Source organism: Vidua chalybeata, chromosome Z, assembly GCF_026979565.1.
Source record: "Vidua chalybeata isolate OUT-0048 chromosome Z, bVidCha1 merged haplotype, whole genome shotgun sequence".
Taxonomy (NCBI): Eukaryota; Metazoa; Chordata; class Aves; order Passeriformes; family Viduidae; genus Vidua; species Vidua chalybeata.
The window spans coordinates 24212862-24228191 of NC_071570.1; the positions used below are offsets into that span (position 1 = coordinate 24212862).

The 15330-nt window shown below is 45.9% G+C and overlaps 1 protein-coding gene and 1 long non-coding RNA gene across 6 annotated transcripts; one reads left to right on the forward strand and one right to left on the reverse strand.

Annotated features, from left to right (window-relative positions):
* Window positions 1-8258: 8258 nt before the first annotated feature.
* DMRT2 (doublesex and mab-3 related transcription factor 2) lies at window positions 8259-12486 on the reverse strand. 5 transcript variants are annotated; one of them, XM_053932662.1, is made up of 5 exons: window positions 12257-12486; window positions 11307-11672; window positions 11121-11223; window positions 9495-9553; window positions 8259-8837 (listed from the first exon to the last, which is right to left on the reverse strand). In XM_053932662.1, the coding sequence occupies exons 2-5, from the start codon at window positions 11652-11654 to the stop codon at window positions 8496-8498; spliced, it is 852 nt and encodes a 283-aa protein (XP_053788637.1). In that variant the 5' UTR covers window positions 11655-11672; window positions 12257-12486; the 3' UTR covers window positions 8259-8495. The 5 variants fall into 5 exon arrangements, with proteins under 5 accessions (XP_053788637.1, XP_053788633.1, XP_053788632.1 ...); XM_053932658.1 differs by adding an exon at window positions 11824-11960 and having other exon boundaries at window positions 8259-9553; XM_053932657.1 differs by having other exon boundaries at window positions 8259-9553.
* A 125-nt stretch (window positions 12487-12611) lies between these two features.
* On the forward strand, window positions 12612-13481 carry LOC128782363 (uncharacterized). Its single transcript, XR_008428748.1, has 2 exons — window positions 12612-12681; window positions 13149-13481. It is a non-coding gene; the product is annotated as an uncharacterized LOC128782363 (long non-coding RNA).
* The last annotated feature ends 1849 nt before the right edge of the window (window positions 13482-15330 follow it).

The window sequence follows — 15330 nt, forward strand, 5'->3', positions numbered from 1 at the left end:
ACTCTCCTCTAATTCTGACCAGGTAATTTAATGGACTGAAGAAGAGTTTTATCTCAAAAACCTTTTTCCTCTCACTTCTTTGTGTTGCAGAGCCTCTGACTAAAGCCTTCATACCCAGCAGAGCAGGCTCCCTCACTGCTACATCTGCAAGTTGTTAGTTCAAATTTGCTGCTCACACAGGACACAGAAGCTTTGTAAGCAAGTGGTTTTACATGGAGGGATGTCTGAAAAAAACACAGATGCAGTGTCTGAAAAAACTAAAGCTTTTTGACAGAAAAATCTCCATCAGCAGGCTCTAAAACTGGCTGCCACCCACCCACTGGCTGTGGCAGCAGCTGGCCATTCCCCTGCAGCCAGGCTGGCACTCAGGTTGTGTCTGTGCTCTCCCTGCCCAGCTGGGGCAGGCACCATGGGAAGTGTGTGGATGGTGGACCACCAGCAGGACCCTATTGCCCTTTCCCACTTTCTCAAAGGCCAGGAAGAAGGAAGAAGTCTGTCAGGGCTCACCCATCAGTCCCTCTTGTCAGTCTTGATCTTGTTTTCTCCTGTACCTTCATACCACAAAGAGACAGTTTCCAAAGAGATCAAGCTATCATATCTCTCTGTGCACATCCTAGAGGTAGACAGATGGCTAAGCAATTTCAATATGAAGCTCTGCCTCCCCAAATTCAAATCCTATGCCAGAGTGAGAATGGAAATGACTTTAAATTATGACTCCTGTTTTCTCCATCCATTTATAAAAGAGTACTGTGGAAAGGTGCAGTAACAGATGGTTTGGACCTTGTGTTTGAAGCTGAGGAAACTCCCTAGCATAAAGCTTTTTAGTTGTGCTCTAACACAACTACCCCCATCTTGAGCCCAAGATGAAGTTTTAGCATCCTTTTAAACCACTCAGGTTTGCTTAGGTGTGCAGTATGATTGATGATATGCTTTCAGAATTTCACAACTATTCCTTTTCTTACTTTCTTTTCAGACCTTGAAGTATTAAAGTCACAGGAAGTAATTTCTTCTTGCTCTTGCAAGAATCAGTTCACATCATGAATATATAGTATAGTGTGCATTCATTTAAGAGGAATTAATTTAATTCCAGTGAAAATTACACAAGTACTGGGAAATGTGATTTCTTCATGTCATGCCCTGAGTCATGGTGTCCCGGTGGACACTGAGTTGACCAGAGGGCAGCAGTGTGTTCTTTGGCAAGCATGTCCAAGGGCCTCATGGTCTGTATTTGGCAACGTTGCCAGCTCATGGAAGGAACTGATCCCTCCTCTCTACTCATCCTGTGAGATACATCTGGATTACTATGTTCAGTGCTGGATTCATCAGTACAAAAGAATATATTGGAGTGAGTTCAGCAAAGGTGCCTTGAAGGTTGTTAAGGCACTGGGGTATCTCTGATATCAGGAAAGGATGAGAGAACTGGGCCTTTCTAACCTGGAGAAGAGAAGACTCAGGGGACCTTATCACTGTATATATATCTAGTGGGAGAAAAGAAGACGGATCTCACAGTGGTATCCAGGACAGGAATAAAGACAATAGGCACACATTGTAATACCGGAAATTCCACCTAAAAAAAATATCTTTTTTTTCCTGTGCAGGTGCTCAAACACTGGAACAGACAGCCTAGGGAGGCTGTGGAGCCTCCATCCTTAAATGTGGCTTTAACCCAATATGAATAGAGCCCTGAGCAACCTGCTGTGGACAGGAGTGGCACTGGCCTCCAGAGATGCCATCCAGCCTCAATGCCACCACAATTCTACCCTGCAGTTCTATCACATAGCACTAAGTTCTAACTGCTAAATGTGATTGTGGATATACTAGAGGAAGTAGTACTGCTTTACAGGATAAGGACAGTTGAAATTATAATAAGTGTAAATAAAACTTCTAAATTAAATTAAAGATTAAATAAAGCATGTTTTTGCACATGGGTTGAAGTGCAAGACTTTTTCTTGTACATTTATCATCTCCAAGACACTAAGATCTTCTGAAGATTTTTTTCTGCTCTCCATTAATACATTCTGTTGCAGGTTGTAAAATTTCCCTAAAGGAGTTGGATTTACCAATACATACTTTTCACTAAGATTTGGGTTTTTCTCTCTGTATACATAATTTTGGTCTTTCTGAATCTATATTCCAATGATTCCCTGACTACTTACAGCATCTTCCCACAGAAGATGAACTCCAGTGAGATTTTCACAACCCAGTAGCAAACCATCTCTGAAGGTGAACAGTTCACCCATGTCTTCTGTCTGACATTAAAAAGTGAAGACTGGCAATGGCCACCTCATGGAGGAGGTTCTATGGATAGATGAAAATCAGGAAGGGTGTAGTTGGTGCTGCTATTAGCTCTTGAGACATGAATACAGAGACTACATCACACATGGTAGTAGTTCAACTAAACAGGCAAAGAATTAGTAAAAAAACTAGTAACTAGTTTAAGCCCAGATTTGACTAAATGCAGTAGGGTATAGATGCAGAGGCTGTCAGCCAGACACTGTGACTGTAAAATGTAGCATTCCTAAAACTTTTGCATTTCTTCTAAAATTATTTCTAGATTCCATCTTTCATGGATAAGTGCCTACTTTGCTGGGCTCCTGTTGTTATATATATCTGTAGGCTTGCCTATGTGGTTTTTTGCTTTTTCTTAGGTGGAAATTAGTATTTATAAAAATGGGAAAAGGGCCATTGCCCTTTTCCAATGTAATTTTTCATTCTTCCAATTCTTCCAATATCATATCTCAACATAACTGAATATGAGGAACAACTTTTTTTTTTTTTTTTTTTTTCTGTTTGTTACTGTGGAAGTTCTGTTTAAGAAATCTGTGAGAATGGATTGTGAGAGAATAGAGATAGTGCTGAAGGCAATCTTACCCCTGAGGAGTTGCAGGTGTACTAATTATCAAAGAGTAGGCACAGCTTTACCTTTAACAGGTCACAGCTGTGTCCAATAAGGATGGTCCAATAAGGATGGGTGTTATAAAAGAGTGGATTAGCTCGTTGAGAGGAGAGTTGGAGTCAATTTGCTGTGCTGCTATGAGGAGCAAGGGTCAGGTGGTCATGCTAGGGACAGTAAAGGTTAGTATGTGCTGCTAGGGACAGAAAGGGTCAGGCAGTCATGACATGCACGAGTAGAAGTCAGTTGGCTGTGCAGAAGAGAGAGAAAAGGAGTCAGTGTTGCAAGGAGCTGCCCGTGAGAACTCACAGAGAGAAGGTATGAAAGTCTTACAGAAGGATGATAAACTGATGGTGACAGTTCCCATCCACTGTCAATTGGTGCCAATCACTGATGCCAACAATTGGTGGCCCGTATGGGGATGGATCCCAACAAAGCAAGATGCTTCCTCCCATAAACACCAACTGATTCCTGTCTCTCCAGTCACAGTGACATTCCTGAAACTGGTTTCCACATGCTTCCCCAGCAGCCCTTCTCGCACAAGACGTGGTTTGTCCAGGTTTCAATGCAAGCAAACAGAAAATATTTATCTGAGTTAAAGGAGGCATTATGTGTACTTTATTCTGTTCAACTAGGAGAAATTCAGAGGAGAAACTCAGTGACACAGTGGGATTCTCATACCTGATGGGCAATGGCTCCTGGTGCCAGCTTTCACATCAAGGTCAGCTGAATGGAAAATGTTTGTTACAGAAACTGAAAGGCTTGGTCATGCAAACAAGCTGTCAAATTTAAATGAGATCATATCTCCCTGTTTTGCACATAAAATAAAGAAATTGAGGCAGTGTCAAATTCCAGAAAAATAACAGCTGGGATCTGTTTAATGTTCAAGCTCCAGAGCTGTTAACTATACTAGGACTTGTTCCTTCACAGTTGGCCAAAAAGTGACTTGCTTTTATGACCACAAGGAGATGAGGAGCTCAGACTGCAAAATTTGGAGAGGTCTTTGTCATAGTAGAAGGACAAGCAGACAGCACAGGGCTATTTTATTCTCAGGCCAGAATGCAAAGATGTTCCAGCTGGTGATTTCACAAGATTTTGAATTTTGACACCAGCTGAGTGACTTGTTTCTGGTTATCCAGTTATCTTGCCTGTATCTTCCTCAAGCCCAGCATCTCAACTTGCAGCTTCAAAGAAATCTAAAACAATGGACAATTTTAAGACAGACTTTGTTAAGATATCAGTGTTGTGCAGTCACCTCTGTAAAGCCAATACCTGAGACAAAGCTGGCAACACAATCTATTGACCAGGGACTCTCCCCCCACCTTCCACAGCCCCTATTGCAATTCTCCTGTGCTCAGTTTTCATGAGGGACAAGCACTGTCAGTGCAGCAGCTGTCAATAATCTACCTCTCCCAGTGAACCCACTCCTGCCCAAGCACTACAGAAAGTTGTTGCTTTGCCTTTACTTCCCCAGGGCAGCCTAACATCTGCACCACCAACACTGAGGCTAAGTGCTTTCCTTGCCAAGGAAGGGTACTGCCATCCACTTTCAGGAGTCCACTTGAAAAATTTGGAGTCAAGCTCCAGAACTGAGTACTCAAGGATTGCTCTTATACAAAAGATGCCAGGGCAGAAAGAGGCAGCTTTCCCCTGGGCCAGGGAGTAAGGGCAAGCAATAAGGCAGGCCTGGGGTGCTATTAATTCTGAATTCCTCTAGTTGTCTACATTTATACACCTCTACACACATATAAAAATTATTGTCTCAGCATGCGTATAGAGGGCCCATACTTCCAACAAGTAGTTGGTTGTCTCTGACTATGCCATCACCCAGGCATGCTATTTTGCAGACCTAGTGAATAATTGTACTTTCCACAGCTCTTTTGTGCTCTGCAGTCAGCAGAGGTTCTTGGCCTCCTGTCCAAACCCCAAAAGTGGAACTTTCCAAGAGGTATGTTCTACCATCACATGAAAAAAGATATGAAGTAGAAGCCAGAAGGGCATAAGAAGAGAAATGCAACCTGACACCCATAACTACAGCACAAATGGGGATTGTGTACTCAAAACCAGTTGCACTGTACAGGAGATACAGGCATCCACACACCCAAAAATGCCGCAGAAATTGTATTGAAGAAGCAGAGAGTACAGGGGACTGTAAGATACTTTACCAGCTGTCTTACTGCCAGCAAGACAGTGGCTTGCAGTAAGTGCTAGACAATTTCAGAGCAATGTCTTCTCCTCTTTTCCATGAATTTGCACAGCTGCATCAGCAGATGTAGACACTTGGCTGCTTCTGCTCTAGTGAAGCTTATGGCTTAAAGAGTGCTATGCAACCACTGTAAAACTGTGTGAGGAAAATCATATGCTAAGTATATGCTATCTTGCTCAAGCTTCTAATCGTCCTCCCCATGTGTAATAGACTTTATACACATTTTTAATAAAGGAAAGCAAAAAAACTTAGGGATGCAGCAAACTTTAAAGATGAATGAGAAGTAGGGCTCAGGGTCTAAGAAAGAAAAGGAAACAAAGTACAGGGTGATGTAATGGAACTGTAGCAAGACATGAACAAGTGACTGTAAGAAATGCTGACTCCAGTGACACTTGTTTGTTATCCAAGCAATTTGTCCAAGTCTTATCTCATTTTTTTCAAATACTAGTAGAAATTTTACTCATCTCCTGATGACCAGGATTTGAGTAAAAAATCTGGGACATATATATATAACAGTGTGTTGTCCCAGGTTTGTGTGGGAGATAGAGTTAATTTTCTTCTCAGTAGCTGGTACAGTGCTCTGTTTTGATTTTAGTATGAGAATAATGTTGATAACACACCGATGTTTTCATTTTTGCTCAGTAGTTCTTCCCCAAAGTCAAGGACTTTTCAGAGTCTCATGCTCTAGCACCGAGCAGACGCACCAGAATCTGTAAGGGCACATGGCCTGGGCAATTGACCCAAACTGCCAAAGGGCCATTCCATACCACAGAATGTCATGCCCAGTGGCTGATTTTTGCTGGGGGATGGACTGGGTATCAGTCAGTGGGTGGTAAGCAATTGTATTCTGCATCACTTATCCCTCTTAAGTTTTATTCCTCTGTCTCTCTCCTTTTCATTGCTATGACATTACAACTATTACACAATAGTAGTTGGTGTTCTTTCTGATATTACGTTTTATTTTGTTTCAACTATTAAACTGTTCTTATCTCGACCCAAGTTTTACAGGTTTTTTTCTGATTCTTCTCTCCACTATGGAGAGAGTGGAGGAGAGAGTGAGCAGCTGTATGGTGCATACTTGCCAGCTGGGGTTAAACCATGATGTGTGTGTACCCACAAATATTAATATATACTTATAAATATAAATGCTTGATATATGTTCAGGGTTTGAATTTTTTCAGTACAATTTTTTTCTTAAAAGGGTCAAGAGGTACCAGTCTGTCAGAGGGCTTTGGTTTTCTGGTCTCTTTTATTAGGAGATGAATAAAGACAAGTGATTGCCTCGAAAAATATTTCAGATGTAAAACTGAACAATGTTAGATGCACATATTGTCATGCAGAAAAAAATATTTATGTGGGACTAATTCCAGTATCTGATATTGGTTCAGTATATAGATTGTTGAACTTTCTTTCATCTGTGATCCTAGTTTATACCAGCAGCTCAAAAACCAAAACAAATCATATTTTTCAAAACAAAGGAAGTCCTGCTTAAGTAAAACTCCTTTCTAACATTTAATGCTCAACAAAGCCAAAGAAGGAAACAGTGGTGAAAGCAAACAAATATGAATTATGAGGAATATCTCTCCATTTATTGCAGGTAAAAGCTGCTTAACTTGGTCTGACTTCTAAACAGATTCACGAGCAGATTCAGCTCAAGCAAGTTAAAACTCCCTCTAATGGCAACTGGATAAAAAACAGACTTTGAAAAAATTAAAAGCATCTCACTGTATTTGAAACCTATTTTTAACTAAGAAAATGTTGGTATGAATTATTTGAAAAATGAAACTTTAGCCAGTGCCCAAGATTATTTTAAATTACAACTTTTTTTACATTCCTGACAAAGTTTTTATGAGCTTTGTAAGATGTGTTATGTAAAAATTTACACATTATGTAAAATGTGTTTTCTCTAACCTGTCTGTTGCTTTAACAAACTTGCTTAGAAAAGCACTCTGGACAGATGATTCCTCCGGTACACAAAAAGGGTCCTGGTGCTCCACACCACTCCCAACAGTAACACTAAACACTTAGAGAGATGACTTAGTTACAGAATTTGGAATTCACAGGCAAAATAAACATTTAACCTGTGCAGAGAGTGTAATAAAATTAGAAAAAATTACCTTCTGCTCACAAACACCAAGCCGAAATTGACCCTCAAAACCATGAAAATTAAGAACAAATATCAACTCCTTTCAATTGGATGAAGCACTGTGTACGGGATTAAAATGTAAAGGAGGGGAAGTAATTAATGGATTGCCTGTTAACACTAGTTAGATGTGCTGGCAGCTACATATAGGGAAAAAACTTACAAGGTCACCACTTTAGAAAGCTTCAACCTCTGTCAAAATGAGATCTAGCAAAGTCTTTTCCCATAACCCTGAGGCAATTTCAGTTCTCAGATAATTTCTGTTGGATATTCTCCTTTATTTCTATCTTTATTTTCTACCCCTACACACAGACATGGGATTTAAAAACTGAGAGGCCATTATTTGATTTCTCATTAGCAGTAATGATTCTGTGCATAATTTTTACAGCCTGAGGGTAATTTCAATTACAAATTACAATTACATTTTAATTACAAAAACCAAGAATCTCAGGTTTTTGCTGGTCAAAAGTGAAATGTTCTCAGAAGGGAATTATTCAAGGGGGTAGAAATTTGAAGTAAAGTGAATTGAACATTAAACAAATATAAAAACTGATTCTAAAAAGCAGAATTTTATTCAAAAACTGAACTTTGAAAAATGCTGACTTTTTAACAAAAGCTCCCTGAAGCCATTCCCCTCAAAACCAATCTAGTAATTCTCCTGCTTTAGTAACTGAAGTTTTATGCAGAGGTGTGGAATAGACTAGTCTTTTGTGCTAGCCTGCACTCCTTCAGAATAAGAAAGGCATACGGAATCTGATCCAAACCTCACTTACATAAATAAGAAGTCTTGTGAATTCACACTAGCCTACATGAACTGTTGTTACCTCTTCTCATAGTTGCTGGAAGTTCAAAGGAGAAATGACTGCTTACTCCAGCAACTTTAGTAGTAAGTACATTTATAATGGCAGATAAAAGAAAAAGTGTATTTTGAAAGTAGGACATACTTGCCTGCAGGATGCTAGAGACACAACAGAGATCAGTCTATGCTTGTAAGTAAACTCATTTTATTGAATGGTTTGAAGGGCTGCTTAAAATAAAAACACTTTGCAGTCTGTACATGCAGTTTCAATTTTAAAAAATTAAATTTGTTTTTCAGAAAACATGCATATTTATGTACATCATTTTGAAATAAAAGAAAGCATTACCATTTAATGCAGAAATTCCTCTTTAAAAATCTTTAAAAATTGCAGGCAGGAGCAATTCTGCAGAAAGCAAAGCTTAGAAAGCTTCTCTACTCTGAAGGTAAAGTTCATTCATTCAGACACATTAGTAACAGCAGAAGAAGGTCGTTTAAGGATGGATTCAACTGAAAATGACAGTGGTTCAGTTGTTGAAAGTTTTGTTGTGGCCTGTTTGGCCCCAAAGAAGTCTTTTGCAGATTTGTCTACAGTAAACTTGTATTTTTGATTCTCTTTAAGAGCACACTCCCTGTATTTCTTAGAAGCATCTTCAAAAGTCTCCTTCACAAATGACATTCTTAACTCTGCTGTTTGAGTGTCAGGAAACGTCTGATGGAACAGTGACTGAAATGCACTGTACTTGAGCGGTGGAGGGGGCTTGGTACTGTTTTTGCTGATCTTGCTTAATGCCTGTTCCTGAGGAGACAGAGAACCCTTATCAGAAAATTGGGAGAAAGTCCTTTTTGGAGGAGAGAAAGCTGACCTCTCACGGGCTTCCTGATGATGGCACAGTATTTCATTATGTGACTGCTGAATGTCTCGTGTGTGAGTCAGAACAAATGAATTTTCCAGTTTTGGAGGCATAATGTCATGCTCAGTGTTTGGACAGTCCTGACTTTGTGAGACCCTGGCATCCCAACCTGTCCCAGGTTTGAGAGCTTGGACAGCAGTAGCATTTAACAGGCATTGCTGGTAGAGGAGAGCATCATTAATGGGACCACATTTTGGCCACACTAAGAACCTAGAAGACAGGGGATACTGCCTGTAGGTAGTAGCTACACTGACATTTGAAGAAATTAGTTCCATGTTGCTAGGTCCTGAATACTGCATTGTTAGGTCAAGGCAGGTTGGTAAAAAATTGGAAAATTCCTTGTTTGCATTATCAGCTTGAGTAGTGTTGAAGGCTGTTTTATACAAATTGCATTCAGCTCCACGCACCATACGGTTAGGGAGAAAAAGGGCAGCTGCTTGTGTAGCTTCCATCATATCTCTCTCTTTATACTCTCTCTCTAGCATAATGTTCTCCAACTCCTTATCAGCAAAAGCCCGTCTCTTTCTCATCCTGTCACTTACAGGAGGTGGCAAGGGTGAGCTCCCTCCCAGGTAAGAGTCTGTTGGAATAGGGCGGTAACCTAAAACAACAAAGCAGCATTAGGAATTAAGCCACTTAAACATTAAAGTTGTGTTTGTAAAACAGCTTCATGAGCCGGTCCCACCAAGCACTGTGCTGTTGCCACAGACCCTGGTTACCATCAGCTCCTACAGAAGTCACCATGACACAGAGGCTTAGTGATCAGGCACATTCAGTTCCTCAGTGCAGATAAGCAAGCTCTTCTTTTTTGACATGTTTAGTATCCATCAAAGCTAGCTGATTAGTAGTTTTTTAAAAAGCAATTCCAGACAAACAGATTGAGGAGGGAGAAAAAAAAAAAAAAAGGCAAAGCCCTACTGTGTGTTATGATTGGTATTTCATCATGAGGCTTAAGGAGAGAGATAACCATTCACTTTTAACACATATGGAAAGCATTCAAATATTTTATTTCTTATGAACTAGAACTTCAATAAACCATAGAAATTCAGTGTCCAGTGCACTCAATTACCAAGCTACCTGTCTTAATTTAATATAACAGATAGGATCCAATCCTGTTTGCTCTACCCAGACAAGTAATTCCATTGAATTAATGGAAGTATTTACATGAGTCAGGAGAACAGGATTTTACCTGTTTTCACCCCCATTCCTCTCATACACGTTTCCCCTTTTCCAAGGAAGATACCTATATCTACATCTGGTGTCTTTTCTATTTTCTAAAGATGAATCACTATGTACACATTGCTAGAGATGGTAGAAAATCCCAAGGAGAACTAGGAGAAAAGAAAAAGACAGTTAAGATAAATTAGAGGAAAGAATACAGAAGAATTTTAAAAAAAAAAACCTGTAGATGTAAATTAGAGGTTTCTAAAAGGACTAAATATTAATTGAGCTTGAACAGACAAAGAAAAGAGCTTTCTATTTAAGAAAAAAAAAATTAATTGAGAAGTACAATGATTTATAGGGATATGGTTTGGAAAGTAATTAAACCAAACATAGGAATAAATATGTGCACAGTCCCAAACGGGTGTGGGGGAAGAAATACACCCTTTCACTAAAATAATGATCTTTAAAAGATAATTCTTCTACTGTTAATATTTTCGACAGTGAAAAAATTAAGCACCTTATTTTGCAGATCTTATTATTGATAAGGTTGCAAACAGTCCTGCTGTGTTAGGCATTCAGATAAAAAGAAAAAAAAAATAATCTATTTACTCTTTTGCCGATTAAAATACCAGCAAATAAAGTACCCTGTGAATAAATTACCCTGCACTGCAAAACGCTGCTGGGTAGTAATGTAAAAAGACTGCCAGCTTGTAACAGTAACTCTCAAATTTCAAACTACCGTTGCTAGCATTTCAGGCATTATTTTGGACAGAGGGGGCAAGGAACTGAAATTCTGCCACATCGATTCCAACCTCTAACGGCAGGAGCCTCCGTCACCCGGCCCTGGTAGCGGGGCGCGCTTTAACGCCTATTTCGGGAAAGGACGCTGCATTTCACGCCTCGAACGGGAGGTGCGGGTCTTCCTGGGCATAGCGGGGCTTGCCCCCTGCCAGCCGTGCTGCAGGGCTGAGAGAAGCCGTTGGAGAGGCATGGGATGCTCTTACCTTCCAGGATGCTCTTCGCCAAGAGGCTGGGCGTTCGGACGTGCCTCTGGTAGACAGCTTTGCGCTCCAGACTTGCCTGCTTCCCCGTCAGCCCCTTCTTGTCCTAAGAGAGCGATCGGATGGCGCGTCAGACCGGGGCCGCCCGTCCCGTCCCGTCCCTTCCCGCCGCGTCCCGTGCCCCCTCACCTCGGTGGCCTGTTGCCGTCGGAGCGCCACCTGGGCGGCCATGACGCGCTGCCGCTCCACCACCAGCAGGCAGTTGGCGCACTGGCAGTCGCGCCAGCGGCAGAACCGCTTGTGACCCTTCAGGCACGACACCACGCCGTGGTTGCGGCACCGGGCGCACTTGGGCGTGCGGCTGAGCTTCCGTGGTTCGCCCCGCCGCGGGGCCGCCGGTGCCTCCTCGCCTTCCTCCTCCTCTTCTTCCTCCTCTGGGCCGGTGCTGCCGCGCGGAGCGCCGGGTGCCTCGTCCGGCTCCCCTTCCAGGCTCTCCACGTCGATCTCCCAGTCGGCGCCAGCGCGTTCCTCAGCCATAGCTCCTCAGCGGCACAGCTGCAAGAGAGGGGTCAGACCTCCAGCCCCCGCGGCGGAACGGCAGCCAGAGCACGCCCGGCTTCCGAGGTGCCTGCCTGCACCCCGCCGAGATGCGTCCCAGTCGGGAAATCACGGCAGCGCCCGCCTGGGATGTCGTCTTTCCCCTTACCGTCCTCTCGGGTCTCTTGCGCACGACCCGCGCGAGGCCCAGTTTAGCCACGACGGACACTTCCCTCTTCCACCTCCTTCCCTCCCGGCGCGGCTTGCGGAGAACTCTGATAGCCCGCCGCAGGCAGGAGTCGTCTCCTGCAGCGAAGGATGCGGGAGGAACCGTCCCAGGGAAATGCCTCGCGCTGTAGCGCTACGGCTCTGTCCGGTCTTAACAGGGTCCTGCTTATTACAGGATCCTGAGAACCCTCCTGCCAGCTGCGCTCAAACCTGGGATACCGGCAGAGGCCAGCTGAACGTCACACATCGCCGCTGTCCGCTCCAGCAACCAAAGGTAGTATGAGCTCCTAGAGCTCTCTGCGGAAGTTGCATCTTCCGACCCCCACCTGCTCCCACAAGACCTCTCTGTCCTTGCTTCTGCACACTGCACTTACCAAAGGCAGGTGGTTCAGGAAGCACGCAGCCCCTCAGCTCCTCGCAGTTCGCAAGGGCCGCTACCTCAGACCGGCCGGAGACAAGAAACTCCCGATCCCCGCACCTGGTGCTTAAGACTCCCCGACAACCGGGACGCTGCGCCGTCGGGGGGAACGGCTGCGTGGCGGGGCGGCCGTGCGGTGCGCGTCTGTGGGTGCGCGCTGGCCGCACCGGGGCCGGGGATGGCACCGCGCTGCGCCTGCCCCGCCGCCCGCCGCGATATCAGCGCCCGCCGCCGCCGCCCGCGCCGCCCATTGGGCGCCCGCCCCGCAGCCGCTGCTCCGATTGGTCGGCGCGGCCTCAGCCCCGCCCCCCGAGCCGGTGCCCGCCGCCCGCTCGTGGGCGCCGGCGGGCGCGGCGCGAAACGGGAGTGGGCGATGAGCTGGTGAGCTTTCATTGCGGGACGTCAAAAGGAGCGGGAGAGGAAAGGGAGGGAGAAAAGACGGTAGTGCTCGTGATGGTGACAGCTAAGAAACCCGCTCCGCAGGCGAGCGGCGTCCCTCTACCCGAGGAGTGGGCCGGGGCCGAGGGTTTAAAAGCCTCAGCCACCGCGTTTTTCGTTTGCGGTCCTTTCCGTTGCTTGACCCGTTACTGGAGCGGGTAGGTACGCGTAGTAATGGACTTTTTTTCCGAGTCTGAAAATGTGGCGGGATCCTTTCCCTTCGGGAATTCAGGCGAGGAAAATTACTCTGTTTTCTAGCATTCCCTTCCTTCAGAGGGAACGTTTTCCACGGACCACTGAGGTTTTCCCCTAACTAACATTATTTCGCATAAGTAACTTTATTCCTGCCCCTCCCTGACAGAGACTGCTCTTTGGGAGCTGGGTAATGTCCTTTGTCTCCCCAGTCACAGAGCGATCGAAATTGTGACCCACAAAATTTCAGTCGAGAAACGGAGAGGCTAGAGCTCCGTGCTTCCGCCAGTGAAAATAGAATTTCCACAAGAGGCAGAAATGGACAGAATACACCTCGGCCGCGTTCAGCACCGGGCAGGGGAAATACTGGTGAATTTAAACTGATTTTGCCAAGGAAGAAAAATATTAAAGGCATGTGGGGAAACGTTAGTTTCCCGCTAGTGTGTTCTGATCGAAATCTAACTATATGCAGAACCTATGGCCGAAACTAGTTTCCTAAAAAGGGGAAATATTTTGCTCTTTCCATAAGAAGTGCGTGTTTGTAATACATACTGACAGTATTCGTGTATATATTAAACACGGGCATCTACTCACGGTAAGCACACGGACCAGCTGTCGGCCACCGGTTCGGCACGGAAAAACCCTGCCCTTGCAGGCCTTCGGGACAAAAGCCACCAGACGAGTGGCGCAGGCGGGCAGCTCAGGCGGGCGGCTGTGTGAGCCGGCGGGGTCCCGGCGCCCGAGGCTCCGACCTCCGCTGCAGCCCAGACAGGGCGCCAACCCTCCGCTTCGCCCCGTGGGCTGCGGGCACCCGCGAGGAAGGAGGGAGGGTTTGTTCCCGGGGAGGCACCTCCCCGGGCGGCACCGTCGGGAGAGCGGTGAGAAGGAAGCGCATCCCCCGACGGCAGGTATTATTCATCTCAAAAGAAAGCCCGGCTACTGTTTGACTTACAGGCATGACTAAAAGGCAAATACCCAAGGAATTCCACTTTCCCCCTTGGGGTCCCTCTTAAAAGGCACAAGCATGACAAAGGACCTGCTAGGTTAGGAAACAGAAGTCGCCTTTGTCTGTAAACCGACACCAAATTACAAAATACGATTCTGCGGTCCGCTGGAGTAAATTACAAAACAGTTCGCCTCCTGTTTACTTTATCCACAGGGAGCTGTGAAACCCAGCCACGATTTTAAAGCGTGTTTGTATAACTTTCTTCTGGTCCTGTTGTTTGCGCTCGGCTCCGCAGCGCTTTTGAGCTCCCCTCCAGCCACTCCTCTCTCTCCCGTCTGGAAGAAGAGGTGTCAGTGCCGTCCTCCGGCGGGACGTACCCGCGGGAGAAGGCGGAAAGTGATATAAGGCACTGCCTCTCCTACTCACTCCTCCTCTTTGTTTCGTGGTGTCAGCCATGCCCGCTGTGAGCTGACATGAGCAGATGCGGCGCCGTGCCGTACTGGGAAAGGTGCTGATTTCCATGCAGGGGAGCCTTTGAAGCCTGCGATGTGCAGCTGTGAATCTACCTGCCCCGCACAGCCTTCCCAGCACAACTCCCCGCTGTTGCGTCAGCCCTGGTGCCTGCGGGGCCCGGGGCCGAGACCCGCCGCCAGGGCTGCAGAGGTGCTCCGGGGCTCCTCCGGAGCCTCCGTCGCGCACCCTCGCCCTTGCCTATCCGCTCCCCGTGCGTTGCCGTCGGGGTCCCCCCCGGAGCTGCGCTGCCCAAGGCGGGGTGGGGGTGTGCCAGACCCTGACGAGGGCCGGGGATGGGTCCTCAGGCCTCGCAGGCGGCGGCGGGGGCTATGCTTCTTGCGGCAGCGCCCTTCCCGAGGCGGACGCTCGCCTCTCCCGAAGGCAACCAGCGCTCCGTCCTGCTTTGCATCATGGCTCTGCGGGCAGGTGCAGGTGCAAGTGTCGCAGTTCCCCGCGCCTGGCCTCCCCAGCCCTCCCTTCCCCGGCGAAATTTATTAGCGAGGTTAGGGCAGGCTAACCAAACGGCAACTCCGGGCGCAATTTCTCCGGAGGAATGCTTTGATCCTGCCCTCTCTCCTCGCCGTCGAGGGCAGATTGCAATGACAAACGCGGGCGATCCCAGCCGCTTGTTAGTTCAGAGATATTACCGTTTAATCTGAAACAAATTGCCCTTGCCCGCGCTCCGCCCGCCGGCCCCTTCCTTGCCCTCTCCGGGTCCCGGTGCCAGGGCGGGGTTCCCGCCATGGCTGCGCAGGTGGCGCCCTGATCCGGACCAGAATCGGGCCCGGACCGAAGCGGTTCTCCTCGCGCGTTACTGTATATTTGCTACAGTGAAGATGCTGACACTTCGCGGGTGATCTCAACTGCGGGAAGTAGGGGAGTGGGATAGGGGAAAAGATTTAAAAAAAAAAAAAAAAAAAAAAAAAAAAAAAAAAAAAAAA

Bases quoted from the DNA above. Each gene is read 5' to 3' on its own strand.
- DMRT2 (XM_053932657.1), bottom strand. From the start codon at position 11,654: ATGGCTGAGGAACGCGCTGGCGCCGACTGGGAGATCGACGTGGAGAGC. The intron at 11,224-11,306 runs GTGAGGGGGCAC...TCGCTCTCTTAG, and splicing joins GACGGCAACAGGCCACCGAG to GACAAGAAGGGGCTGACGGG. The intron at 9,554-11,120 runs GTAAGAGCATCC...TTGTTGTTTTAG, and splicing joins GGCGAAGAGCATCCTGGAAG to GTTACCGCCCTATTCCAACA.